Source organism: Hylobates moloch, unplaced genomic scaffold (assembly GCF_009828535.3).
Source record: "Hylobates moloch isolate HMO894 unplaced genomic scaffold, HMol_V3 SCAFFOLD_1, whole genome shotgun sequence".
NCBI classification, from domain to species: Eukaryota; Metazoa; Chordata; class Mammalia; order Primates; family Hylobatidae; genus Hylobates; species Hylobates moloch.
The window spans coordinates 235,516,448-235,543,428 of record NW_026652276.1 but is presented as its reverse complement, the minus strand read 5'-3'; the positions used below and the strand labels follow the sequence as shown (position 1 = coordinate 235,543,428).

Genomic DNA, 26,981 nt, shown 5'->3' with positions numbered 1-26,981 from the left:
AGAGCCATTTAATCAGCCGACAGTGGCCAGGCTGGACCTTCATCCTCCTGAAGCTGGCCCCTCCCTGGCACAGTGAGAACGGTGGGTGCCAACGTCCTGACGGGGGTGCCTCACGAAGGCGGGGAAGACAGCTGCAGACCACAGACAGCCCCAGTGAACCAACAGGGTCCAGCCCATGAGCAGTCCAGAGCAGGAGAATCTCTTCCCTGATACAGGACAGAGGCTTTGAGAAGCCCACCCGTTCCCCTTTTCCCGGATGCTAACCAAATCCCTGCTTGGCAATCACTTTCACTGAGCACTCGAGCTGTGGACTCAATCTTTATTTTCTCTTTAATAGAAACATGGCAAAGTGTTGTCTCTACAGCCTCTTTGGCTATGAGCAGGGAACTGCAAATCCAACAGACAAATATGGAAGCAAAAATGCGCCTCATGGGAAGAAGAGACAAATAACAAGCTTTTTATCAAGAATTAATCCCTACAATATGTTCTGATGTTAATACAGACTCAGGGACATCTTCCACTTGTCTTTCACTACTGCACGATGAAAATATAAAACTGATAGTGACTTCAAGAGGGCTAAGATCACTCAGAAGGAGAGGATTATATCTCCTTTGTGCATTGTCTTCAGGCAGGAGAGCAGAGCTGTGCGTTTTGTTCGACATATTCTACAAGAGCTGAAAGGAGGGCTTTGGACTGGATCACCTCCGTCACCCTACAGAGAGGGCTTGCAGGAAACCCTCCAGCCTTCTCTAGGTGCACCATCTAATAAAGGTGGTTGTTGCAATCTGGCACGGGAACAGCACTAGTTATTTTGAGCAATTACTTCTGTTTATGATTCATATAAATTTCTAACTTGATAAAATATTAGCAGTCAAGCATAAATGAGAGTGTTTCACAAATATTTGATTTGCATAGTAGAGACTCAAAGTCAATGTCTACATTTCTTACCGGGGTATAAACAACTTTTACTATTGAAATGCAAGCAAAATAATTCATCAATTACCACTTCTTCCTTCTCTTATATGGAATGTTTCTTGCTCTAGATAGCATATGTGGAGTGTGTTGTATATAATGTATAATTTAAGTGACACCTGAGAGGTGTTAAATACATATTGAGTGATAAGAATAATGAGGCTTATCCATTTTATGAAAACATTAATAAAACCCTCAGCTGGAAATTGAATTAATATTATAATAACATCATTCTCCAACTGGGGTATACAGAATCCTTGCAGAGTCGGGGAGTATTTGAAGTCACCAGAAAAATGTGGCACATCTTCCCCAAGCTTCACTTTACTGAAGAGTATGAACTTCTTTAAATAGTAAGACACTCACGATTTATGGAGTAAACATTTTCACATGGATTTTCAGGTAGAATAAACTTAAACTTTTACCTTTGATTCTAGTGTCACCTCTCCAGACCCCTCATGTCTGAATTTTTCTTCTCTGCCATGGGGTACTTAATAAAGTTTTTCAAGCACTTCCCTTATTAAAACACTAGAATACAATAGCATTTGTTGTTCTCTCTGATTTCGAGTAATAATGGGGAAAAGTAACTTGAGTAAGTGAACAGTCTGTATTTTAAATACTTGTGGGTTTAGCACTTCAAGTGATATATACAGAAGAAAAATCTAAGGATGTTTCTAAATAAATTCTTCAATTCTTATCACTAAATTTCTCAATGAATCTGCTTGAATGCATGAAGATCTGCATTTAGCATATTAATTGTGACTTCATAGGTGTCTAACATTTCTTTATCTGCTCACATTCTTTTGATAAAGCTAGTCTTTGCAATAAAGACAAGACTAAACTTCAAGCCAAGACCACATACGAATTATCACAAATTTCCTATGTTTGAACTCTTAATTGATATAATTTATTATATATAATATACTACATGAATTACAATAATTCAGAGATTATTATATCATTCTTTAATTCATGCATTTGAAGAGTCAGAGACATAGCAGACCACAGGCAGTTTTATTGCCTAGGATTTTTTTTAAAGTTTTGTGTAATGGCACTGGTTTTCATGATCATCCAAATGCTGCATCGTCACTTAACTGCCTCACCTCACAAATTATACTGTCAATTTGTAGAGGACTGGGGCTGCATTTTACCATTGTTCTATCTTTTTCATTGTCTACTAGCCTTGGCCTCCTAGCAGGGATTCACATACCAACAAAAAATAGCAATTAGCAAATTAATCAAGGATGCCCTTAAAGTGCCTGAGTTTGGTGAATGTGCCTTCACAGTCATTGGTCATGAAATGCTCAACCTTATAGCAGTTGTTTTACTCTAATCTCATGATTTGAGGATAAAGGTCTTTGCCTAGAAACACTTGAATATAGTCCATGCACATGAAACCAGTAGCAAATAAGCAAATCTGAAAGATTCTGTGAAACCAGTAGACTTTTCTATTATTTATAAACTGTTGCTTCAAAATGAAAGGAAGTAGTTGACCCTCAGTGCCTGTTTCATGTCAATGGATTGCATTTTGGAGTAAACTAGCCAGCTAGAACACCTGCCTCTTTCATAGTTGTGTGTGTATGTGTGTGTGTGTGTGTGTGTGGTTGCCACAGACAAAACCTTAAAGCTAAGATTCCCTGCTCTCATGGATAGGACTATGTACTTTAACATATTTGGAGACACTGTTTTGTGGTGAACTCTTGGGGCATACCCCATCGGTATTAGGGTATATGTACTAGGACCATAGAGGAGAATATTTGAAATGGGGACTGTGCCAGAAAGCCTGGAACTATGGTCTCCTACCCCCAGATGTCTACATCATGACTTGTTCATTCTTTTCTATTCAATCTCAAACTGCCCATATTGTTTTACCTCCTCCTTCTTATTTGCCTTGTTTGATTTCTTTAAGACAATGTCGATCACCATGCCAGAGTGAATTTGGGGAGGAAAGGACACTTCTCGAGCAAAGACTGTGGCTGTCAGCACAGAGAAAGGGATAGTAGATAAGTTAGATACATCATGTCACCAAAACTCTGTGAGGAGTCATATTCCTACTGAGGAGGTGGAAAAGAGGCCAGTGCAGTTCTGAAGATGACCCTGGAGAATGGTGAGGATTCATCCCATCCACCTGGCTGTTGGGTGGGGACGGGAAATGGATGAACTGGGAATTCCACTGAATTATGGGAAGAAACTTCTTTCAATCCTGGTCCTCTCCCTCAGTGTTGCCTAGAAAAGAAGTTCTTGAAGGCGCTGTTGTAGTTCTTGTTGAAAGCCGTATAGATCAGGGGGTTAAAGAAGGAGTTGGAGTAGCCAAGCCACAGGAAGATGCTTTTCCAGATGGCAGGGATGTCACAGGAGCAGAGGGGACTGATGAGCTCGGTGAGAAAGAAGGGGATCCAGCAGAGCGCGAACACACCAATGAGGATGCCCACCATGAGGGCGGCCCGCTGCTCCTTCTGCTCCCGCCACGTGTCCCCTTCTGTCTGGAAGGTGACGGTGGCGTGGCGGACCGTGAACACCATCTGGGGCTGTTTGGCCGAGTCCTTCACCTGTAAAAGACAAGCAGGAGCTTTATGAGGAGCCACCTCTGTCTACCTGCTAGGCCGAGCCTAGACACTGACAGGCCTGGATTCCGCACATCCACTCGAGGGAAAGTCTTCGATGGATAGATATGGAAACCTCAAGGCCTGTGGCACTCGCTCTCAGATATAGAAACCAGGCAACGGAGCTGGGGTGTTTGCTTACATCTTAGAAATGAAAGGACCAGATGTGATGAAATTGACATCATGAAGATGGACTCCCTATTGCTGTCTGTTCAACAGAGGCAGTGACAGAAACGAGCAGGCAAGGTGGCATGCACAACTTAGTGGCAGAGGTACACACATCATCAAAAGTGTCCTAGGTTCCTATCAAAATCCTGTACACTTAGGACCACATTTTCTACCATCTTTATAACCTTCGGGGCTCACATAAGTCCCCTCTATAATGTTAGAACTTTCCAGAACTTTTTCCTCTGGCATAAAGCTCCTACTGCTGTGCCCCATAGCGTATTCTACTGTTTGAGGCAGTCCAGTAACCAGGTCACCTCTCTCTGGGTCTATTCTGTGTCTTCTTCTACCCCTATATTTATGTAAAACTGAGACCCTAGTCTTTTAGTCTCCTGTGGGTGCCCCCAAGGCCTCCACAGGGCAGGTTCCCACAGAATCGGACTCTCCAGTTCACTTCCTTCTCTCAAGGAGTGGAATTCCTGGGAAGGGAAGCTCTTCCTCCCTTCTGGTCCTATTTTTAGCTCTTGGGAGAACGGACATAATGAGTGTCACTGATGAGGCAGCCTAAATATGAAGCAATCATAAATTTACTGAATTAGCAAATTAATTGATCCAATCAAAATGTGGGACAGTTTCTGAGTCAGTCATTCTCTGGTGGGTGAGACTGCATTGACATTAAGTAGTATTCTTCCCCTTTCCAGCATACTGTGACTCTAGCACATTTAAAAATATTTACACAGCTTGTTCTCAAAAAGCATATGATATTTTAGGCAAAGAATTGTCAGGTTAATCTAACCCACTTAACTAATTCTTGGCAGCATTTATAAAGTGGACTCGAAAGGAATTGACTTACTATCATATGGAATAACAGGTGAAAATAGGAACACTATGGTTAAGGCAATGTTAGTTGATGAATAAATTACCAAATTTGTAGAATAGCCTTGCTGACATTTATTTGCAAAACAGTATAACATCAATTCTGTACACTAAATTAAATTTAAAAGAAGATAATAAATAATGAAACCAATGGTCCATAATAGTGCAAACTTTAAAAACACATATAAAATAAGCACTGAAAATCCCTCTTTCTGTACCTCTAGATGAAACCAGAGTTACCTTTGGTTACTGATTTATCAATGCATATCTGGAAATGCATTTGAGGGGATTCATTTATAGAAATCCAAACCATATTTAGCTTAATTTTTCAGCATAAAGGAAAGAGGGAAAGCTACCAATTTCCTTAACAGAATTCAAACCCATAATAATATCAGGGAAGTTGTTTTCCATATTGTCCCAAGACGGCAATAAAACAAGAATTCTAGCTGGACTCTTCAACCCTCTGGAAATTCTCCTTCCCCTTGGCACATTTTTGTGAGTGACAATGGGGACACTGGTAACACTGGTCATACTTGAGACATGGTCACACTGTGGAGGCTGATCACACTGGTCACATAAAGGATGCTGGTAACACTGGAGATGCTGGCTATACTGGAGACACCATGGATTCTGATCATACTAGAGATGCTGTTCACACTGGGGATGCTGGTCACACTGGAGATGCTGGTCACACTGAAGATTCTGTTCACACTGTGAGTGCTGGTCACCCTGATGACACCATAGATGCCATTCACACTGTGGATGCTGGTAACACTGGTGACACCATGGATGCCATTCGCACTGTGGATGCTGGTAACACTGGTGACACCATGGATGCCATTCACACTGTGGATGCTGGTCACACTGGTGACACCGTGGATGCCATTCACACTGTGGATGCTGGTCACACTGGTGACACCATGGATGCTGTTCACAGTGTGGATGCTGGTCACACTGGAGATGCTGTTCATACTGGGGATGCTGGTCACACTGGAGACACCATGGATGCTGATTATACTGGAGACGCTGGTCACACTGAAGATACTGTTCACACTGGTGATGATCACACTGGTGATATCAGTGACACTTAGGGCTTGATTTAGAATTTTTTTAGAGTTTAGTCATAGAACTCCAAGTTGTTCAGAAAAGCATATTTTCCTATTACCTTGTGAAATGTTGATTATTTTACTGGGCCATCTTTGGTGCTGCATTCAACGCCAACTCACTTGACAGAAGAAAGAGTGACACTGATTTAAAATCGCACCCCTGGGACAATAGAGCCTCCAGCTGCTAGGAGGATCTTGGTTGTTTGTGGAGTTTCAGGTTTCTAATGCCCTCAAATGGTGGATTTGTTTGCTTACTCTATGGCTCTCAGACTTATGGACTCCTTAGCTCTTTGCTGTCTTCTAATCAATGATTGCAATAAAGCACTTAATTGAATCTGGACAATAATGCTCTATTAATTACTACACTCAACCTGGTCATTAGTAAACTCATAGAAAGAGAGGAAATAGGGTTAAAAAGTGAACAGCTAAGCCAAATTAATTTTTCCTAATAATCTTTGAAATGCACATAAAGTACATACCTCACAATTTAAGATTCATATATAAATTTTTTTCTAAACGAACACTTAGCCTCATCTCCCCCAACAAACAAGTTCTTTGGGGACAGGTACATATGTGTTAGAGCTTTCATCCTTCCAAAATGATTGCATGCTAAATAATTATTTACTGGTTAATCACAAATCTGGTATGTTCTTTTATTTCATCCAACCACTCTGCTTTGCCTCTCTAATAATGTCCTAGATAATCAATGGATTGCCATCAATAATGGGTATTGAAGTTAAGGTATAAAGACTCCTACATTGGAAGTGTGGTTTCAGGTGATTTGCAAGTTAGACCACACCACTGTCAGAATGAGAGATGGGTCACAGGAGCCTGATGGAACAATAAAAATGTTTAAGCTAAAAATGGCCTTACATATTAAGGAAGGCTCCACGAGGGTGTGAATAAAAACCCTCCACAAACTTAGGACAAGTCTGATTGTTCTATAACTGATAACAAGCAGACGTTTTTCTTGTTTAAACCTCTTCAATCAATCAAGGACAATGCCGTTTTGGAATATACACTTGTAAACCAATTAATCTCTGTCAGCCCTCACTTCTGAAAGTCAGCCAATTAAGGTCGGATTCACCCCAAAAAACACACCTCTGAGCACCAATCATCCAACAGAAAACTGCATTCCAGCAGAAAACCCCATCCAACAGAAAACCCCATTCCATCAGCAAACCCCATCCAACAGAAAGCCTCATTCTGAGTAAACTCCATTCTGCAGCTGATGTCAGCCTGCTGCTACTCTGAGTGTCCTCCATTCTCTGAACCCCACATTGCCCCGAGTCATGGATGATGGGCATTCCACTCTGCTCTGGGAGATTGCTGACAAGCATAGCTTCCTCTCGCTATTCTGAGTCAAAGATTCAGCTTTGTCTTTCTATCTCAGACGCTGAGCAGTAGTGGCCTCACCCCTGGACAGTTCTGGAGGTTCCACTGAAGTCATTTTGAAGACCCTCCGTGGGATCCTTGGGCCACAAGTGCATTCACTGGGCCCCAAACTCAATTGCCCTTTGTGTCTGCAGCCAAGCGCATCAGTCTCAACAAGGATTTGAGTTCCGTCTAGTTTCACCGGGCTCTTATTTCTCAATGTATTTTGTTATCCTAGGATTTGTGACCAACTATGTCCTTGGATAAGTTCACAAGGCTGAGGTGTTTGTATCATGTAACTAGATCTTTGATTGAGAGATCTACCTATCTACCATTGGGTATTTGTCTTAGATCTATGTGTAAAGCTTTAAACCTCTTGCCATGAAGGTGTATAATTTGGCAAATATTGTCATGCCATTAATCTACTTATCCTACGGCCTCTTGCTTTGCTTGTGTGTTGTCTACATGTGCAAAGTCTTGTTGCATGGGTTTTTGTTTTGTCCTGGAACTCCTTCTTCTATTGAATACAGAAAAGAACTATTCTATAAGGCATTGGCTTGATAAGTTTCCAATCTAATTCAAGCTGGACCTGAGGGTTAATGATTTGAAGACAATTATTAGGCCAGTGACCAATTTATGAAAAAGCAATTGATCAAACTTTGCTTGGGGTCCCCTATAAAACTTTTATGAGCGCATTCCTGACTTGTCGACTTGTGAAAATATATCACTTTGCCCTATCGTTTTCCAGCTTAATGATAGTTGGGTGGACAATCATGTTTCCCCTTCTCCATCTGTTGTGTCCAGGATCCTGAGACACTATTCACAAGCACAACGGTTGACCAGCCACAGTTGCCTTTTCCTCATGTGCCATGGCTTATTTATGTCCAAATCTCAATCCTCTTTTTTAAGAATTTCTACTTCCTATTTAAAATTGCATTATGATCCTAACTCTTGCAATTTTCTTCACAAATGCCAAACTTTTTTTACTTAATGTAAAACATCTGATGAATGAAAAAGTAACAAGATATTTAAGAGAAGCTCTAGAAAAATTAGGAGACAAACATCAAATGGCTAAAAGTCAGCCTCTTTAATTGGTGTTTTTAGGCCTTAAAACAAAATCCTTACTCTAAAATCGTTTCAAAGACTTTGTAACCTTCCTAAACCTATCCTCTTTGCAGGTCTCTTTCTTGTATTTTTCTCTTCAGCTTTATCTGACTTCCTAAATGAATCAGGGTTTTCTCAGGAAAAACACAATCACATTATAAAATTACCAGAAGAAAAATCAGATTTATAGAATTTAAATTAAAACCTTTGTCTAAAGCTAAGTTAAGAGCTATAATTAAGAAATTTTCTAGGCCAGGCATGGGGGCTCATGCCTGTAATCCCAGCACTTTGAGAGGCCAAGGTGGGAAAATCATTTGAGGTCAAGAGTTTGAGACCAGCCTGTGCAATAGAGAGATCCCATCTCCACAAAAAGTTTAAAAATTATACAGGTGTGGTGGCATATCCCTGTGGTCCCAGCTACTCAGGAGGCTGAGGTGTGAGGACTGCATGAGCCCAGGGTTTCAAGGCTGCAGTGAGCTAATGGTTATGCCACTGCACTCTAGCCTGGGCAACAGAGCAAGACCCTGTCAAAAAAAGAAAGAAAAGAAGGAAGGAAAAGAAAGGAAAGGAAGAAAAAGAAAGAAAAATTTTCTAAACTTTATAAAATTTATAATTTTGTTAGAATATCAAACAAAATTTTTATTTTCTTGAACTATAGATATGTACTAATTAGTTAAATTAACTAAAACCCTCTTAGATAAGAAAAAATGGTAAAAAAAAAAAACATAGAAAATAGAAGAGTTATATAACCCAGTTGTGAAAAATTTAAATGTAAAAATAGAAGATATATTATGTAAAGTAATTTTAGAAGGCTTTCTTTTAAGGAGAGGTTGAATAAAGATTCAAAGTAAACTAAGTGAATCTGGGCATGGTGGCTCACGCCTATAATCCCAGCACTTTGGGAGGCCAAGGCAGGAGGATGACTTGAGCTTGGGAGTTTGAGACCATCATGGGCAACATGGTGAGACCCTATTTCTATAAAAAATACAAAAATTAGCCAGGCATGATGGCGCACACTTGTAGTCCCCACTACTCGAGAGGTTGAATAAAGATAGAAAATAGACTTCAGAAAACCTTCAAGCAGCATATTTGTGTATACCCAACAGCTGAAGTACAGTCTTGTCATGTCTTTCTATAAATGGGCTTAAACCTGAATTTGGGAATTTAATAAGAAAAAATAAACTGAAATGTGAAATTGCCAGTTTGCAAAATATCAAATATGGGGCTAGACATTTCCAGATAGCCTTAGAAAGTAAACGCTATAAATCAATACAAGATATGGCTTTCCAGATAAGGCATCCAAAAGAGCCTCTGTTCTTAAAGATTTGAGAACTGAGATAAGGACCCATATATATATTAATATATTGCTAGCAGAAGGAGCCTTGAAAGAATGAACATCTCGTGTTGGCTGAAAAGCAAAATGACAACTATATACAATCTATCTAACAAAGCCACTCCAAGGAAGGTATTGTCACTCGACAATTTCTTTGTCTTTTTAAACTTCCAAGGAGAATTTTCTATAGCTGGATGTACAACTATATAATGTTTTTGTTTATGTGGGTGTCAGTATAACTACCAGTAACCCTACTATTACAGAACAACAGATCATTCCACGTACTTTAAAGTTGTCTGCAAAGCAAAAAAGCAAATTGACTTGTAGCAAGTTTTTAAAAATTAAAAACAAACAAAAAATTCAGTACAGCTATTGGTGGCTGGGCGCGGTAGCTCACGCCTGTAATCCCAGCACTTTGGGAGGCTGAGGTGGGCAGATCACCCGAGGTCAGGAGTTTGAGACCAGCCTGGCCAACATGGTGAAACCCCTGCCTCTACTAAAAATACAAAAATTAGCCAGGCATGGTGGCACACACCTGTAATCCCAGCTACTTGGGAGGCAGAGGCAGGAAAATTATTTGAACCTTGGAGGTGGAGATTGCAGTGAGCTGAGATCATGCCACTGCACTCCAGCCTAGGCAACAGAGTGAAAAAAAAAAAAAAAAAAAAAAGGCTATTGGTTATAGGTTATACCAGATAGTGAAACAAGATAATGAATGACAAATTGACAAATTTCTGGCTATATAGTAAATTTTTCAAAGGCTTGAGAGAAAATCAACTTTACTTAATGAAACAATTCAAGTAGTAACAATCTTTAACAATCCTGTATGCCAACATATAACTGATATTTTCAGATCATTATCAAAAGAATACTTCTTTAATCTATGACATACCTGCAAAAGGTAGGATCTGCTTCCAAATAAAATATGCTGCAACCCTTGTTCATGATGAGATTATAGCTGATCTAGACGTGAGAATGCCTACACTGCATGTAATTTTAAAAATTAGTATAGAAATACTGATAGTTCTAGAATCTCTATGGACAAGAGACTCCACAACTAGAAAATTTAATTGAAGTAGAATGCATAAGAGTTAAGACTGATTCTTCCTAGGTTATCATGAACATTCCTTTCCATGCAAATATGAAAATACAGGGCCATGCTCTGGGTTGATTAAGGTGACAGCATAACACCTGTCAAAGAACATTGCTTATTTTAAGCTCACTGCTTAATTCAGTAACCTGGAGGCTTTGCCTCCTTGTCTCAGAGAAATTACAGGCATCAATTCAACTAGTCAACACATCTTCAGAACATTTTGTATTAGGCCTTTAAATCTTATATACCACATGTAATAAGCCCCAATGGCTAATAGACACTATCCAGTATTTTTCCACTCACTGATTGATAATGGTTCATGGTTACTTTCTCCTTCTCCTGGTGTAACATGCATCACCCAGGAGCTCTGAAACCCTTAGACAATGAAGGGGAATCTCGTGACTGCATTTCTATAATTAAAGTGTCTTGGCTCCAGACAGAACTTTGATCCTCTAGTACTAAATTCCAATGAAGTAGTGTTTGTTGATGGTATGCTAAAAAATGAAAATAACAATACCAGGTTTGATATATAATAAGTAGTCCAGTCTCTCTCATAAAATTTCTTACCCAAAGCCAAGTTGTTCAATGTTTAAATTATGGACCTTTCCAGTAGGTCCATATTAAATTGAAAAAATGAAACAAAAGGTATATAGACTAATAATTAGTATATTTCCAGAATAATTCACTTATTTAACATACCATAGAAACATCTCCTTCAGGTACTCTAAAAACGGACAACAAACATGAATTATTTGATGACTTGATGCTACCCCAAATCATTCTAAACTGAGGTCCTCCAGTGGACCTCCAGAAAGAGAAGCATGGACATTGCCATTAAACCAAGAACCTTGGGACAAACGGATGACCATGCAATACTTACAGACAACATACCTACAGCTTCACTAAGATTGATCACCTCTCTTCTATAGTTCCTAGGTCCTTTATCCTATGCTGAATTTAAGTGTCTCAACGTCAACTGAGAAGAAAAGTTCATTGCTCTATAGGGCCATAGGTTAGGCCATTCCAAAATCCGGCTCGCCAATGCCCTCAATGGACCATACCTCCTTATGAAGAGTCCAAAGGGACAAAACTCTCTCAGAGAAGGCTCCTGAAGATAATGACCCCATTTAAACAGATAACTAGAGGTTTTTTTTTTTTTAAGTTGTCATAGTAAATAATACCTACATTAGCTGACATAACATATTGTATAGCCTAAGCTCCCAGGTCACAACAATTAGCCCAAATAGTCATGATGAATAGAATAGACTTCAGCTTCCTTGTGGCCAGTCATGGAAGAGTTTACCCTATAGCTACCATTTCTTGTTGTACCTGGATTAAGACAGAGGCAAAACAATCTGTATTTAAGCTAGAAGGAAAAGGAACATAGCTACCTAACAGAGACACAAGAAACTTTTGGGACTTGCTTTCCCGATCAAAGCTGGGAAGTCTTGGGTCGAGGACAGCTCCTCAACAAAGAATTGACTAAGAAGGCACTGGAACTAAGAAGAAGAACTTGGGAGATTTTCCAGTCTCTTCTTACAATATTTGTAATTATGCTTGTTTATCTGGTAGTCCTTCAGCATCTGTTGTTCAGAACTTTACAGGCTTCTGCACAACTCTGTCCTGACAGATGATTGAACAGATGATCTAAAAAATAGTATAAACTCATGTTGATCAACGTGCAATGTGAACATCACATCTCCACAGACGAAACTTCATCATTAAGGAGGACCAACAACAGTGGTGAAAATCTGGATAATCATGGAGATCTCTCCTGCAGCTTTGGCTGAATGAGGACCAACACAGACAGACTGAGAAGAAAATGTTCCCATGCACTTAGGAAAAGACTGAGTGCTCTTTAGCCCAAAACCAGTTTTAGACTCAGTCTACTGATCAATGGCAACTCATCTCAATCAATATATTTTAAAATTTTCTTATCTTAGGATTTGTAACCAAGTATGTTCTTGTATAAGGTCATAAGGCTGAGGTGTTTGTGTCAAGTAACTAGATCTTTGATTGAGAGATCTACCATTGGGTAATTGTCTTAGATCTGTGTAAAAGGCTTCAGACCTCTTGTCATGAAGGTGTACTGTTTGGCAAATGGTGTCATGCTATTCATCGACGTATCCTACTGATGCTTGCTTTGCTTTTGCTGTTGTTTGTCTACATGTATAGAGTCTTTTTGCATAGGTTGCTCTTCTAGGTGTAGGTCTGCTGCAGGGATCATACAGGAATCAAATATATGCATAGCTTCAGTATCATTGGTAGCCTAAAATTTTGAGAGTCAGAGGATTATTAATTTTGTTAATTATATATAGAATGAATAAGGATGGGAGGGTAATTAGGGTTAGAATAATAGAAGGTAAAATAGTTCACACTGTCTCTACCTCCTGGATGTCTATAGTACCTGTGTAGATTATTGGTGTTAGCCCCTCAGTTCTGAAAGTCAGGCCACCAGAGATGGACTCATTTCAGTAAATACCCATTGGAGGAACAACCAATCAGCAACAGCTTCTCATACAGAGGATGTCATCTACCCACATCTCAACAATCCACCAATCCCTGAGGCTCCATACTTCCCAAAAGCACAGTTTCAGGACAGCATTCTGCTTTTCTCAGGGAAACTGCACCTGGACAGCACAGCCCCCACTCACTCTAGTAAGGAAGGCATTTTTCTTTGTCATTTTATTTTAGATCTCTAGCGGTGGCTTCCTCGTCCTTTGACAAGGGCAAGTCTTATCTGTCTTGTGTTGCCAGATCCCAGCTCAATGTCTGACCTAGGTTAGGATTTCATGGCATGTATTTGAATAAAACTCAGCAGATAAAGAAACAAGAGAGAAGTGTTGTGGTTTCCCTAGGGAACAGCTAGCTGGTGGTAGAACTCATTTAGAAACTTTGATGCCCACTCCCATTATCACAGAACAAGCAGGAGGCCTGGTTTGTAATTAACCCTTCAACATAACATAAGGACAGAGGCAGCCCCATATTATATTTAGAGTACTGGATTATTTAGAGTCCTTTTGCTAAGCCAAGGGGCCCATTTTCAAAACTGATCTGGGAGGTAGAGAGAGAAGAGAGTAAATATATATACATATATATATACACACACACATATGTATATATATGTGTGTGTGTGTGTGTGTATCTATATAAAAAGCACAAAGATGTTATAATGCTTTGCTTCTGCTATCACCAAAGCAGAGAAATAAGAGTGCCCTTCATCCTTTTACACAAGCCTTGGGATAGAATTGTAATTAAATTTCTCCTTCTAAAGCTGTGTTTGGGGTTGACTGTAAATCATATTTGCCTGAATAAACATCAGGGGAGAGGAGGATTCATAAAAGGAGGGCCCTTGGAGGTGACCAGTCTTCTTGTTGCTGGCCTGGAATTTGAGTGGACGCTCATACACATGGAACATCACTTCAGGTAGTTTGATGGAAGCTTCAGTGTTCTTACCCATCAGCATTCTTTGTTCAGCTTAGAAATCGAATAGATCAGAGTTTCCCAAATTCAGTACGATTGACATTTTGGTCTAAACAATTCTCTGTTGAGGGGCTGTCCTGTGCATTGTACAATATTTAGCAGCATTCCTGACCTCTCTATATTACATGCCATTAACACCACATCCTCAATTCTTTTTTTTTTTTTTTTTTTTTTTTTGAGACACAGTCTCACTCTGTCGCCCAGGCTGGAGTGCAGTGGCACAATCTCGGCTCACTGTCAGCTCCACCTCCCGGGTTCACGCCGTTCTCCTGCCTCAGCCTCCCGAGTAGCTGGGACTACAGGCTCCTGCCACCACGCCCGGTTAATTTTTTATATTTTTAGTAGAGACGGGGTTTCACCGTGTTAGCCAGGATGGTCTCGATCTCCTGACCTCGTGATCCACCCGCCTCGGCCTCCCAAATTGCTGGGATTACAGGCATGAGCCACCGCTCCCAGCCCTCAATTCTTAATCATCCAAAATGTCTCCAGACAGCACAAATGTTTCCTGGAGGGCAATATTACCCTTCGCTGAGAAGTGCTGATATAGGTAAAAGAACAGGTAGCCTCTGACCCGTTGTTTTCTTCTTTCCTCTAGAATGATGCCCTCTCCCCTTTTTCCCTAACTTCACCTCTGGTCCCTCTAAGTTTGACTGACTGGGGATGGTTAGAATTAGCTACTGACTCTAGAAAGCACATACAGAGCTCAGAGTGGATGTCTATTTCCCTCCCTAGACCAGACTCTTCATGGGCAAAGACACCATCTCTGTCATTCGCTTACCTCTTGCACCAAGCCCATAGTATGCACTTCATATGCTTACTTAAATTACTTTCTTGTTTCAGAGCCAACAACAGAAAATGGGGACTGTGTAGACTTCTGGTCTAACCTAAATGTGTGAATTAGATTCAAGGAATCTTCCTTGGTAATGAAGGGGGAGCAGTCTGCAGAATCATGAGTCATAGGGTCAGATTATTAAGAGTTAACAAAAAAACAGGAGTGGGAGACGATGCGAAAAGCTCCCTCGCTGTTGCTATAGTGGTTGTCATGCAGTAAATACCTCTCATAGAGAGCTGGGGAATTCTCTATCCTGGATTTTTAATTTCCTTCTGCAGCTTTACTCATGTTCAGGAAGGCAGACAAGTGGTCCTCAGTCACACCTACAACCTAATAGGGCTGTGGGGGATAGACCCATAAAGTAACACCCCAAGGCAGTGGAAGCAGATAACAAACGCAGGCTCTGGGACTAGTGCAGGCAACATCTTCAGTCGTACGTCAGGAGGGGAGGATGCCACAGAATGACAGTAACCTAGGTGATACCATATTTTTAATAAACCGGCTGCTGTAATTTGCAAAGAAAAAGAATAGACTAGGATTAAATGCTAACCTGCATCGCCTGACTCATGGCAGTCTTCTTATCAAATCATGCCCCCATCCCTCCCTCCCCTCCTCCTGGAACACCCCCATTCTAAGTGAGGGAAGCTGCTAGTTTTTTCCAGTGTACTGAATCAGTGTACCAAGATGCCAGCTTATTCAGATGTTCTAAAGGGTGTTATAGATCCATAGAATTTGGGGGCCAAAGGGAACCCTGTAGAATGATGCAGTCCGAACTCCTCGTGTTCTGTATATTTAACAAATAACCCATTAGAGAAGGAAAATGACATGATTAGCTCTGTGAGAGGGAACATGTCAGAGCAAAGTACATCTCTGATGCTTTCTTCCACTCTCCCTGTTTACTCCCCCGACTCCCAAACACAAAAATTCCATTTTCTACAAATGGGGGGGTGGGGCAGTGGCCTGGGGATATAGCCTGTACAGATGCAAGTCAAGTATTTTTAAGGATTGCTGAGATACCCACCTCCACAGCTTCGGATATGGGTGAGACGCTATTGGTCTTCCTGGAGCCCACGCGGAACTTGGCAGCCCTGTAGATCTTCCAGTACACGAAGAGCACCACACAGAGCGGCAGGTAGAAGGCGCCTACGGTGGAGAACACGGCGTAGGAAGGCTCGCGGCTTACCTGGCACTCCTCGCTGCCCTCAGAGTACGTCTCTCCCCAGCCAAAAAGCAGCGGGGCCAGAGAGATGACAGCGGAGAGCGCCCAGGTGAGCGCGATCATGACGTTGGAGACGCACTTGCGGGTGCGGAGCGTGTATTCCATGTGGCGTGTGATGGACCAGTAGCGGTCCAGGGCTATGGCCGTAACGTTCCAGATGCTGGCCGTGCAGCAGAGCACGTCACACGCGATCCACAGCTGGCACAGCCTCCGACCCAGCTGCCAGCGGCGCCCGGACAGCTCATGCACCAGGCTCAGCGGCATGACCAGCGCGGCCACCAGGACGTCCGAGATGGCCATGGATGCCACCAGGTTGTGGGGCACGCGGTGGAAGGTGCGTACACGGAGGATGGTCGCCAGCACCAGCAGGTTCCAGGCGAACGTCGCCGCCACCAGAAAGCCCAGCAAGGTGAGAATAAGCACTCCAAAGACCGAGAGCAGGGGCGAGCTGGGGCGCAGATCGTCTTTGCCAAGGCTGTGGTTGGTCTCCAAAGGGGAGGGGGTGGAGAGGGAAAAGGAGGTTAGGTTCACAGGTAAATCCATCTCCGGGTCAGGAGACCGGCCTGGGGTACTTGCAGAAGGGGTGTTCAGGAGGACTTAAGGTGGCCACTGTGCCCAGAGCCAATCCGGATGTTTGCAACCTCTGGCCAGTGGTGGAGTTTCTGGAAAGTGCCTGTGAATTTGGCCCCAATCTCCTGCTAGTGAGCATCCGTTGGAGATGGTGTGGCTGCAAGCGCGGCAGGTCTGAAGCCCTCAGAGACTAAGGAAGCAGAGGCGAGGGGCTGCGTGTCGCAGCCAGGGCCCACCTAAGCTGTCAGGAGCCCAGGGCTCCTCGCCTTGGTGGAAAAGCCTGTTTGGCCGCCCAGAGCCAAGCATCTCCCAGATTGGGGAGAAGCTGGGTGGCCAGCAGCGTGTGGGTGCAGGAGAGGGGCTGGTGCGTCAGAGCAGTCGCTCTCACCGCGTTGCCTCCCTGCCCACCCTTCTCTCTAGGCAGCCGGCTGCAGCCTTAACTCCGTGCTAGGGAAGCCAGTTTTGGGGGGACCTGCTTTCTGGGACCTGCCTTCTGTCCCTGTTGCCCCCGCCACCCCTTCTGAGGCTGCGGCTTCGGAGAGCGAATGCTGGCGCGCCCACCGAGACCTGCCTTATCCAAGTGGAGATCTAGCCCTACGTAAGCCATCAGCTGATAAGGCCGTCTCTCCCCGCCTCCTAGCTCGGAGCGCGCGGCTTTGGGGCTGTCCGCGGTGCTGCTGCGCTCCCCTCGCTTGGCGGCTCGCAGTGCGCCCCACCACGTGTGGTGCTGTCCGCTGTGCCACCTCGCCCCGCCCCGCCCGGGAGCAGGACGGTTGGCGCTGTCCACGGTGCTGCCTCTCTTGCCTGAAATGGGTTCGCCACGTAGAACAAGTTGACCAATGAACTTTCCTCAAAACGTTCCCCTAGCCACCCACACAGGTCCCTCTAGGGGTGGTCTGGAGGCCCTAGACACTGCTTTCTCAGCTTTCCACAAGTATTTGCTCTTCCTACAGGAGTAGGAAGATGCATGATACAATTTCAGATTCCACATCACAACAAACCTTTAAGGTGCTACCACTCATTGGGTTTTAATATAGCATCACAGAAAAAATATCCATAATTATCTGAAAAGAGTATTAAAATTAGGGGTCTAAGATAGTTTTACTAACTTTTGTTCCCTGGAAGATTTCAGCACATGATTGCTTTCTTCTTACCCAGCTCTCAGTTGCTTCCCTTAAGGGTTGTTTTCCTTAAAGGAGGAGAGGCGAGATAGCAGTTGCTGCTGTTCCTAGAGATGGTTGAGGTGTTGGAGCTAGAATGCTTCACCTGGCTCCAACAGGAATGACTGAAGAGTGCTTTATCTCCTCAGAGTCATAAGGCAGATGGGTAGTCTCCAGTGGTCCCTACTAAATTTGCTTCCTGAGAAGGAAAAATTGGGATACAAGTTATTATAAGAGCTCTGTCTCACTCAAAAGAAAGAGGTAATTTAACTCTCCCCTCCCACATGCACACAAAACAACGACAAACACATCCACAGAAACAGAAAATATCAGAAGCTTCTAACCAGAAATTACGATTTAAAGCACCTCATAAAGAGGCACATGATAAGGCAATATAAAAAGTTGACATTTTAAAAATGATGTGACAGAAATGGCAGAAAAAAGTAAGGTGTTAATAAACTTTGTTTTTAAGTATATAAAATGAGTGTCGTGAAATCCTGTGCATTTACAAGTAAATGTAGTCAGAAACTTTTTAGCTATTTAAAGATTAGCAACATGTTTTGATATAAGATTTTGTTTCTTGCAGAGTAAAACAAGTATCAGGAGAGTGCACTGAGAAAAGAGAAAGTCCTCCACTGGAACCTAGAGGGTGGGACAACATCATTAAATTCAGGATTATTCACAGGGCTGTTTCAAACACCACTTAAAAACAGCTGATGGTGACTGCGTGCATGCACAGCAACTGTGCATGGCCCCAATCAAGAAGCAAGCTTGTGCTTGTTTAAGGCACATCACCTTCTTGACGTCATGGAACTAATGGGAATGAGATGTAAACTGTGAATCCTCTTCTTTGGGAAAAGTTCTGCATCTAGTCTCAGGGCCTGTTACCTGGAGGAATGGATGAGCTGTGTTGCCCACAGGCAGGCATCAATGGATCTCTCCGTACAAATCTCGAAAGGCACTGTGGGCTTGTGATTATATTCCCTACTGATTCCCCAGGCCACAGCTGTCTGTATTGATAGCTAAGTGAGCAGCAGAATAGTTAATAGGGACAAAGCCAAGGATGACTGCGGACAATTTGTGAAAAATAGAGTGTCATAAATTTAGGGACTGAGTAGAATATTCCCACAAAGAAGAGATCCAATGGAGCATTTCCAGAAGGGACAAACCCTGTTCAGAAGGTCTGGCTTACCTCTTAAAAATACACAAATAAAAAATCATAATATTTCAGCTTCATCTTAAAGCACAGCCCCAATTTTATCTTGAAAAACACTGAAAAGGAAAAGAATCTGAAAAGGTATGAAACTCCCATCTGCCATATGGTACCTCTGAAATGGCAGTATTGGGCAATATACCTTCCTGGGTTGTCACCTGTTATGGGTTAAATTGTGTCTCTCCTTCCCCCTCCCTTACCCCCTGCCAGATTTATATATGGAAGTCCTGACCCCTAGAACCTTATAGTGTGACTATATTTAGAAATAAGATCTTTAAAGGGATGATTAAGTTAAAATGAGGCCATAGGATAGGGCCTCATTCAATCTGACTGACATCCTTATGAAAAGAGGAAATTTAGACATGCAAAGAGACACCAAGGATGTGTGTGCATAGGATAGACCACATGAGAATAAAGCGAGAAGGTGGCCATCTGCAAGCCAAGGAGAGAGACATTAGAAGATACCAGGATTGGAAGATTAGAAGATATCAAGATTGGATTTCCAGCTGCCAGAACTAGGAACAAATAAATTTCTAGTATGAGCCACTCAATCTGTGGTATTTTGTTATGGTAGCCCTAGCAAGCTAATATACCATCTGATAAAAGATACTAGCAAAAGATACAACCACATAACTGAACGAGGTGCTATACTGGAGAAGAGGGAATTATAGACATATAAACAAATCATGGGACATCTACTGAAACCTTTCCAAAATGTAGTTTGCAGCCATCTAGCAATCATTCGAGTGCAGACTCAGTTGTCTATTGAGGTTACTTATGGTTTGTAATCAAGTCGTGTCATTGGCGTATAGAAAAACACTTTAGATTTTTCTATAATGGGAAGGTATGAATCTATTTCATTCAAGTAGGAGATGATTTTTTTGTTGTTGTTTTTGCTTCTGTTTTTTGAGACAGAGTCTCGCTCTGTCATCCAGGCTGGAGTGCAGTGGCACAATCTTGGCTCACTGCAACTTCCATCTTCCGGGTTCAAGCGATTCCCAGCTAATTTTTTTGTATTTGTAGTAGAGATGGGGATTTTACCATGTTGGCTAATTTTTTTGTATTTGTAGTAGAGATGGGGATTTTACCATGTTGGCCAGGCTAGTCTCGAACTCCTGACCTCAATTGATCCACCCTCAGCCTCACAAATTGTTGGAATTACAAGCCTAAGCCACCACACCCGGCCAAGACCAATGAATTTTAATGTAACAGCATAATAAACATGCATGATACAATTTCAGATTCCACATCACAACAAACCTTTAAGGTTCTACCACTCATTGAGTTTTAATATAGCATCACAGAAAAAATATCCATAATTATCTGAAAAGAGTATTAAAATACTCTATTTTCTGCTGTATATCTGTATGAAAGTGGATGTTCTTCACAATCTTAAACTAAAATAACATATCCCAACAGATGGAATGTAGAAATATATGATGTTCTAGCTGTCTTGAAGAGATTTGCAAAAATGTTAATGCTATTCAGAAATATTTTATGAAAAATATTTTTCATAATGAGGTATCATTTATACAAACATGTAATGGTTTATTATTTTATTTTTAATAAACAAATACACAAATATGTTGAAAATGCCTCTAGTTTATTTTCCAGTAAATATTAATATATATAACCCATGTAAGCAAAAGCTCTTTGGGGTACTCAATTTTAAAGAATATGAAGGGGTCCTGAGACTACAGTGTTTGAAAATTGCTGTCATCAGAACATCACACTGATCCACCGTGTTGATGTAGGATGTCAATAAGACAAGACAAGCCAGAAAAGAAGTCTCAAGTTTGTTAGAGTCCTCGGTAAAATACGTGTGCTCCAAAATGTGAGAAATAATTTTGTCTTTGAAGAATCAGACGCCCACAACGTCACTGATGATGTTAGGGCTTCAGTGGCCCGGAGTGTGTCAGGGTATTCCTTTCATTATAAAAATATACATATTGCATCTGGTACCTCCCCCTACTGGAAAGGAAACCTAATACTTGGTTAGCACTTTGAATGCCAGAGGCAGCTGCTCTGATTCACATCCTGGTGACGTGGAAAGGCTGCCAGTTTCGGTTGGGAATAAGAGCAGGAAATGGCTCTAGCAGAAGTCCTGGCTGCAGTGAAAGCAGCCCTACTGCTTGGACTTTATGATTTGCAAAGCTTATGTTACTAGGAGTACGTGTAATGGGAAAAAACTCCATGAGGATTTTATGATAAATACCAGCAAAAGAGTCACAGTATAGACCCTGAGGGTTCTGGAGGAAAGTCACTCCATCTACAACAGGAAACATTACACTGTTGGAAAAACAGTTTGTGTGAGCCAGGGCTCTGGCAGAAATAGAGCATCTGAGCATGAGACATTAAGTGACACTGGAACAAAATATAACCATCAAGATGTGGAATTTTACAGACCCACCTACAAGATTAGGTGGGCTCAGCAGCAAAACAGCATAAAACAGAAGTGGTGCAGAGCAGAGCTGGAGGGTGCAAGCCAGCTCCACAAGAGGTGGCCCAGGCCACCCTGCTGTCTGTCATCACTGTACAAGTACCTACCCCTCAGCTCAAAGCCCTGGCCGCATGTCCAGCTGATGGGGCACCAGCAGGGCCGAGGGGGATTCACAGGTGGGTCAGCCTGCTGTGTTGGTGCAAGTCAGAAAGAAGCCTGCTGCTGTCTCATGTCTACTCTGGGTGGCCTTGGGAGACAGCAGTCAGGGGAGACCCTTCCAAGGGGCAGAGCTCTAGGTGCTACACGTGATCTTCCATTTTGTGTGGAAAGGGGAGCAGCCTGAAGGAAGATGATACAGACTCATGAGTGTGTCATCTCAGTGGCTAAAGGTCTGGAAGGTGAATGACTGGAAGGAAGGAGGTCTGTGAAAGAGGCTTGTAGATGAACCACAGGGAATAAGGACAAAGTGTGGATATATTTTTATCACTTTTAACATCCTCCAGAGAGCATGCACTGCAGCATGGAACACTGGAAGGAGATCACCAGCCACGTTGAAGGGCGGCTATTCATCGGCAGGGATGGATCTGCCTCTCCTGCCTGCGGGGCCTCAGCCAGATCACTCTCCGAGGACCTTTGTAAGTTTCCATCCTCTGATACAGGATTGCGTTTAGCATCCTCGTGAACCAATGGCCCCACTTTACAGCAATGAGCACATGGCCTCGGGTCCCATCACAGACCACTTGTTGCAAGTTGAGCTGCACTTCTCCCCGACTGAGAAAAAAGAAGTGTTGAAGTCCTCACCCCTGGTATCCGTGAATGTGACCTTCTTTGGAAATAGGGTCTTGGCTAATGTAATCAAGTTATAATTGCACTGGATTAATGTGGGCCCTAAATTCAATGACAGTGACCTCATAAGAGAGGGAGGTGTGAAGACACAGACACAGAGAGAAAAGGCCATGTGAAGACAGAGCCGACTGATGCCGCCACACGCCAAGGAACACTGAGGATTGCCAGCAACACCAGGAACCAGAGAGGCAAGGAAAGACTCTTCCTTGGAGCCCTCAGGGAGCATAGCCCTATCTGCTGACACCTTGATTTCGGATTTGTAGCCTCCACACTGTGGGAAAATTGATTTCTGTTGTTTTAAGCCCCACAGTTTGTGGCACATTGTTAACAGCCACCCTAGAAAATTAATACACTATTTTACCCAGAAACTGCCAGCCTGATGGAGAGGGGGGATGGCCTCTCAAATGTGCTAGGGAGATACTACTAGGAGACTCTACTCTGCAACACCATCCCTCTACAGATAGTGATACCATAAATCGATGTCATTTTATGGGGCTGTCCTTAAGGTAGACCATACAGACAGGCCTGGAAATCATGAAATAGAAGCACATCGTCATGCTTCCTGTCACAATCAGTGACCACCTTGCAACGTTCTCCTTCTTGTCCATGCAACTTTAGGCTCTGTGGGTCTAGAGGTTCTGGTTCCTAGAGAGACAGAGCTCCCATCAGCTGCCATAGCAATAGTTCAATGTAACTTCTTCACTTTGGGCTGCTCATGCCAAGAGACTAGCAGGCGAGGACAAGAGTCACCAACGTGACAGGGGTGACTGGTCATGAGGAGGTGGCAGGGTGCAGCTACGGAGGGAGCAGAGAAGGATGCTGCATTAGTCCATTCTCACGCTGCTATGAAGAAATACCCAAGACTGGGTAATTTATAAAGAAAATAGGTTTAATTGATTCACAGTTCCACATGCCTGGAGAGGCCTCAGGAAATGCATAATCATGGCAGAAGGGATAGCAAACACAAGGCGGCAGGAGAGAGAAGTGCCAGCAGGGAAAATGCCAGATGCTTATAAAACCATCAAATCTTGCGAGACTCACTCACTATCACAAGAACAGCATGGGAGAAACCTCCCCCATGATCCAATCACTTCCCGCTGGGTCCCTCCCACAACATGTGGGGATTATGGGAGCTACAATTCAAGATGAGATTTGGGTAGAGACACAGCCAAACCGTGTCAGATGTGTTTGGCAGCAAGGTGATTAGTGTGGACCTGTCATTCCTCAGAATATAAATACATAGATGTGGCAGTCATGGGGTGAAGAGATCTTGGTAACCAGTGGGTCAGATCCCTCAGGGATGAGGGCCTTACCTCATGGATGATTCTGACATCAAGGTCAACAGAGATGCTAGCACAGGTGCAGGAAAACACAGGCAGGTAGTGGAGAAGGGAGGTGATGAGTATCTGTCATAGACTTGAGACCAGCTGCAACAGTGAGGGTCATGCCTTATCCCACCAACCAGAACCCTGGATGGAAAGAACTCACTGTGAGAAGCAAGTGGGCTTTGGGGTATAAGGAGTGGACTGCAGTGGACACTATGGTATTTTGTCCAGGTCCCTCTCTCTGCATTGATTCTTCCTTCCCTAGATTCTGAGTATCAGCTATTGAAGGCTCATAGCCACGTCTCTCATTGGGAATTGAGCTCTGCTGCATAAAACAGCCTTGCCGATGTTGTCCCAATGTTGTCTCATCCCAGCAGGTGACCTGAAACCAGTGACTGACTGATGCAGGGATACAGAGTCCCAGCACCCTTGCCTCAATCTGGGACAGTTCCAGTAGGCAACTCCTGCTCAAAGCCCCTGAAGGATTGGTTGAGGTCTCAATTGTAAACACAATGAACACCTATTGCAGTATTCAGCAAGTGCAAATGCTTAGATGAACATAAAGTATGTAGCCTAGGAGAGCTCATCTTCTGAAGAAAAAAATCAAAATGCATGTGCCACAAAATAACGTTTCAGTCAACAACAGACCACATACACAATGATAGTCCCATAAGATTATGATGGAGCTAAAAAACATTCCTATCACCTAATGAGTCGTAATAGCACAACATATTACTCACCTGTAATGCTGATGTAAATAGTAACATTGTATACCTTCATGGTATAGGAGCAATAGGCTAGCCCATGCAGCCTAAGGTGCAGCAGGTTATCCCATATAGATTTGTATAAATACACTCTATGATGTTTGCACAACAACAAAATCAGTTAACAGTGCATTTCTCAGAACGTATCTCTATTGTTAAGTGACACATGACTGTACCTATTTATTGGATAAAGTTACTCACTAGCCTGAAGTGAGTAAATTATTGAGATGAGATTCCTTGAAGTATCTTATTCTGGAATAGAAAGTATTTGTCTCTACTTTCTTACTTGTCTCAACTTACAAATGTCCCATGATGTAAGAGGCTAAACATGAATCTTCAGAGTCATTATATTCATAACATTAAATTATTATCTTGGGAAGTGTCTAACAGTGGGATGTGTAACATTTCTTGTTAATAGCCAAGTATCTTTTACACATAGACCAGGTGCACAAACCCCAGTTATTCTTGGTTTGCTTTTGCCCCTAGCATTCCTCAGGTATCTGAATTAAAGTGAAAGAAAACAGCAACTCGTGGGGAGAGGGCTGGGGAATAACCAAGGCCCTTATTCTCCTGCCTCTTTTTAACCAGGCCAGTAAGCTGCATCCACAATTTACCAGGCATATTTCAGAAAGCTACTTTTATAATAGGCATTTCCTCCTCTTTGGCAGTGGGGCAAAAGCAAGAATGAGTTTGGCATTTTATGAGGTCAAATCTGTCTTCAGTTACTAGAACCATCTGGCTTTTTGGAGGATGACCCCAATACTCAAATGGCTGAGTATACTGTTGAAGGAAAGCCATACAGAGAAATACATTTTTACATACAGCTCTTTCTTGCAAAGAAAAGAATGACGGTCCTTGTGGACACCCTGAAGCCCAGAGTTTGCAGAAGTCGCCCCAACCCCTTCCCTGGCTCTTCCGCCAGTCTGGAAGCTGTGGCAGGTGCCTCTACAGCACTCCACCCCTAGGCGACAGCCACTCCTCCAGGCCCTGCTCCCTCCCGTTCTCCTGGCTTCAGGACTAAACCCAGGGTTAAGTTGTAGCATTACCTGGCTAGGCCTGATAAGGGGGAAAATGTCTATAACTGAAGGGTTTGCAAGGAGTGTCTACAAGATTCCAGCAAGAATGAGTGGAAGACCCCAGGGACTAGATTTTGAGAGAGATTGACAAATGTCATCTGCTGGAGCAGATATAAAACTGAATAAGGAAGAACTCGTAAATTTGGTAGCATTCTCTCAGGACATGTTTATGGCAGCACAATTCACAACTGCAAAATTATGGAACCAACCCAAATGCTTATCAATCAACAAGTGGATAAAGAAACTGTGGTGTATATATACCTGATAAAATACTACTCACCCATAAAAAGGAATGAATTAATGGCATTCTCAGCGACCTGGATGAGATTGGAGACTATTCTTTTTTCGTTTGTTTGTTTGTTTGAGGCAGAGTTTTGCTCCTGTTGCTCAGGCTGGAGTGCAATGGCACGATCTCGGCTCACTGCACCCTCTGCCTCCCAGGTTCAAGCGATTCTCCTGCCTCAGCCCCCCAAATAGCTGGGATTACAGGCACCTGCCACCACGCCCGGCTAATTTTTGTATTTTTAGTAGAGACAGGCTTTCACTATGTTGGCCAGGCTGGTTTCGAATTCCTGATCTCAGGTGATCCACAGCCTTCCAAAGTGCTGGGATTGCAGACATGAGCCACCGTGCCCGGCCTGGAGACCATTACTTTAAGTGAGGTAACTCAGGAATGGAAAACCAAATATTGTATGTTCTCACTAATATGTGGGGGCTAAGCTACCAGGATGCAAAGGCATAAGAATGATACAATGGACTTTGGGGACTTGGGGGGAAGAGTGGGATGGGGTAAGGGATAAAAGACTACAAACAGGATGCAGCATATATTGCTTGGGCAATGGGTGCACCAAAATCGCACAAATCACCACTAAAGAAGTTAGTCATGTAACCAAACACCACCTGTACCCCAATAACCTGTGGAAAAATAAATAAACCTAAATAAGGAAGAACTTGTAGATTTGGGGGCACTCTCTCAGGACACAGAACCAGCAAGGACACCATGAGGTGGGGCACTCACCACCAGTGTGGCTATCAGCAGCCTGGGAAAAGTGATGGGTAACTAGTTGTGGAAATCCTGAGCTGCCTTGACAGATGGGAGAGGAAGGAATAAAAGGCTGAGGGAAGTGGGCTTCTGGGACAGATAGATTATGTAAGGCTGGAAGATTCAGAGGATTATGTTCCTGGGAGGCCCAGAGGAAGCCCCCTTCACTGAGGCCATCGAGAATGAACTAGTGAAAAGCTCAGTGGTAGGTCTCCTTGGAGGCCAGGAATGATGGTAAGAGGTGGATCACACACAGATATCCGTGCAGATGATGTTGTGACAAGTGACAGGGGCCAGGCAGAAGCATTTGGTCACCAGAAGCTAGAAACTCACAGTGACCATAATGCCAAAAAGGTGTGGCCAAGGGTGCCTGACCCCTGGGATATGG

The 26,981-nt window shown here is 42.9% G+C and overlaps 1 protein-coding gene across 1 annotated transcript; it reads right to left on the bottom strand.

Annotated features, from left to right (window-relative positions):
- Positions 1–301: 301 nt before the first annotated feature.
- HTR5A (5-hydroxytryptamine receptor 5A) lies at positions 302–17,277 on the bottom strand. The gene is made up of 2 exons (XM_032753192.2): positions 15,960–17,277; positions 302–3,518 (listed from the first exon to the last, which is right to left on the bottom strand). The coding sequence occupies exons 1-2, from the start codon at positions 16,698–16,700 to the stop codon at positions 3,186–3,188; spliced, it is 1,074 nt and encodes a 357-aa protein (XP_032609083.1). The 5' UTR covers positions 16,701–17,277; the 3' UTR covers positions 302–3,185.
- Between the last annotated feature and the right edge of the window lie 9,704 nt (positions 17,278–26,981).

Coding starts and splice junctions, on each gene's coding strand:
- HTR5A (XM_032753192.2), bottom strand. CDS start 16,700: ATGGATTTACCTGTGAACCTAACCTCCTTTTCCCTCTCCACCCCCTCC. Junction 3,519..15,959: donor CCATATCCGAAGCTGTGGAG/GTGGGTATCTCA, acceptor TGTCTTTTACAG/GTGAAGGACTCGGCCAAACA.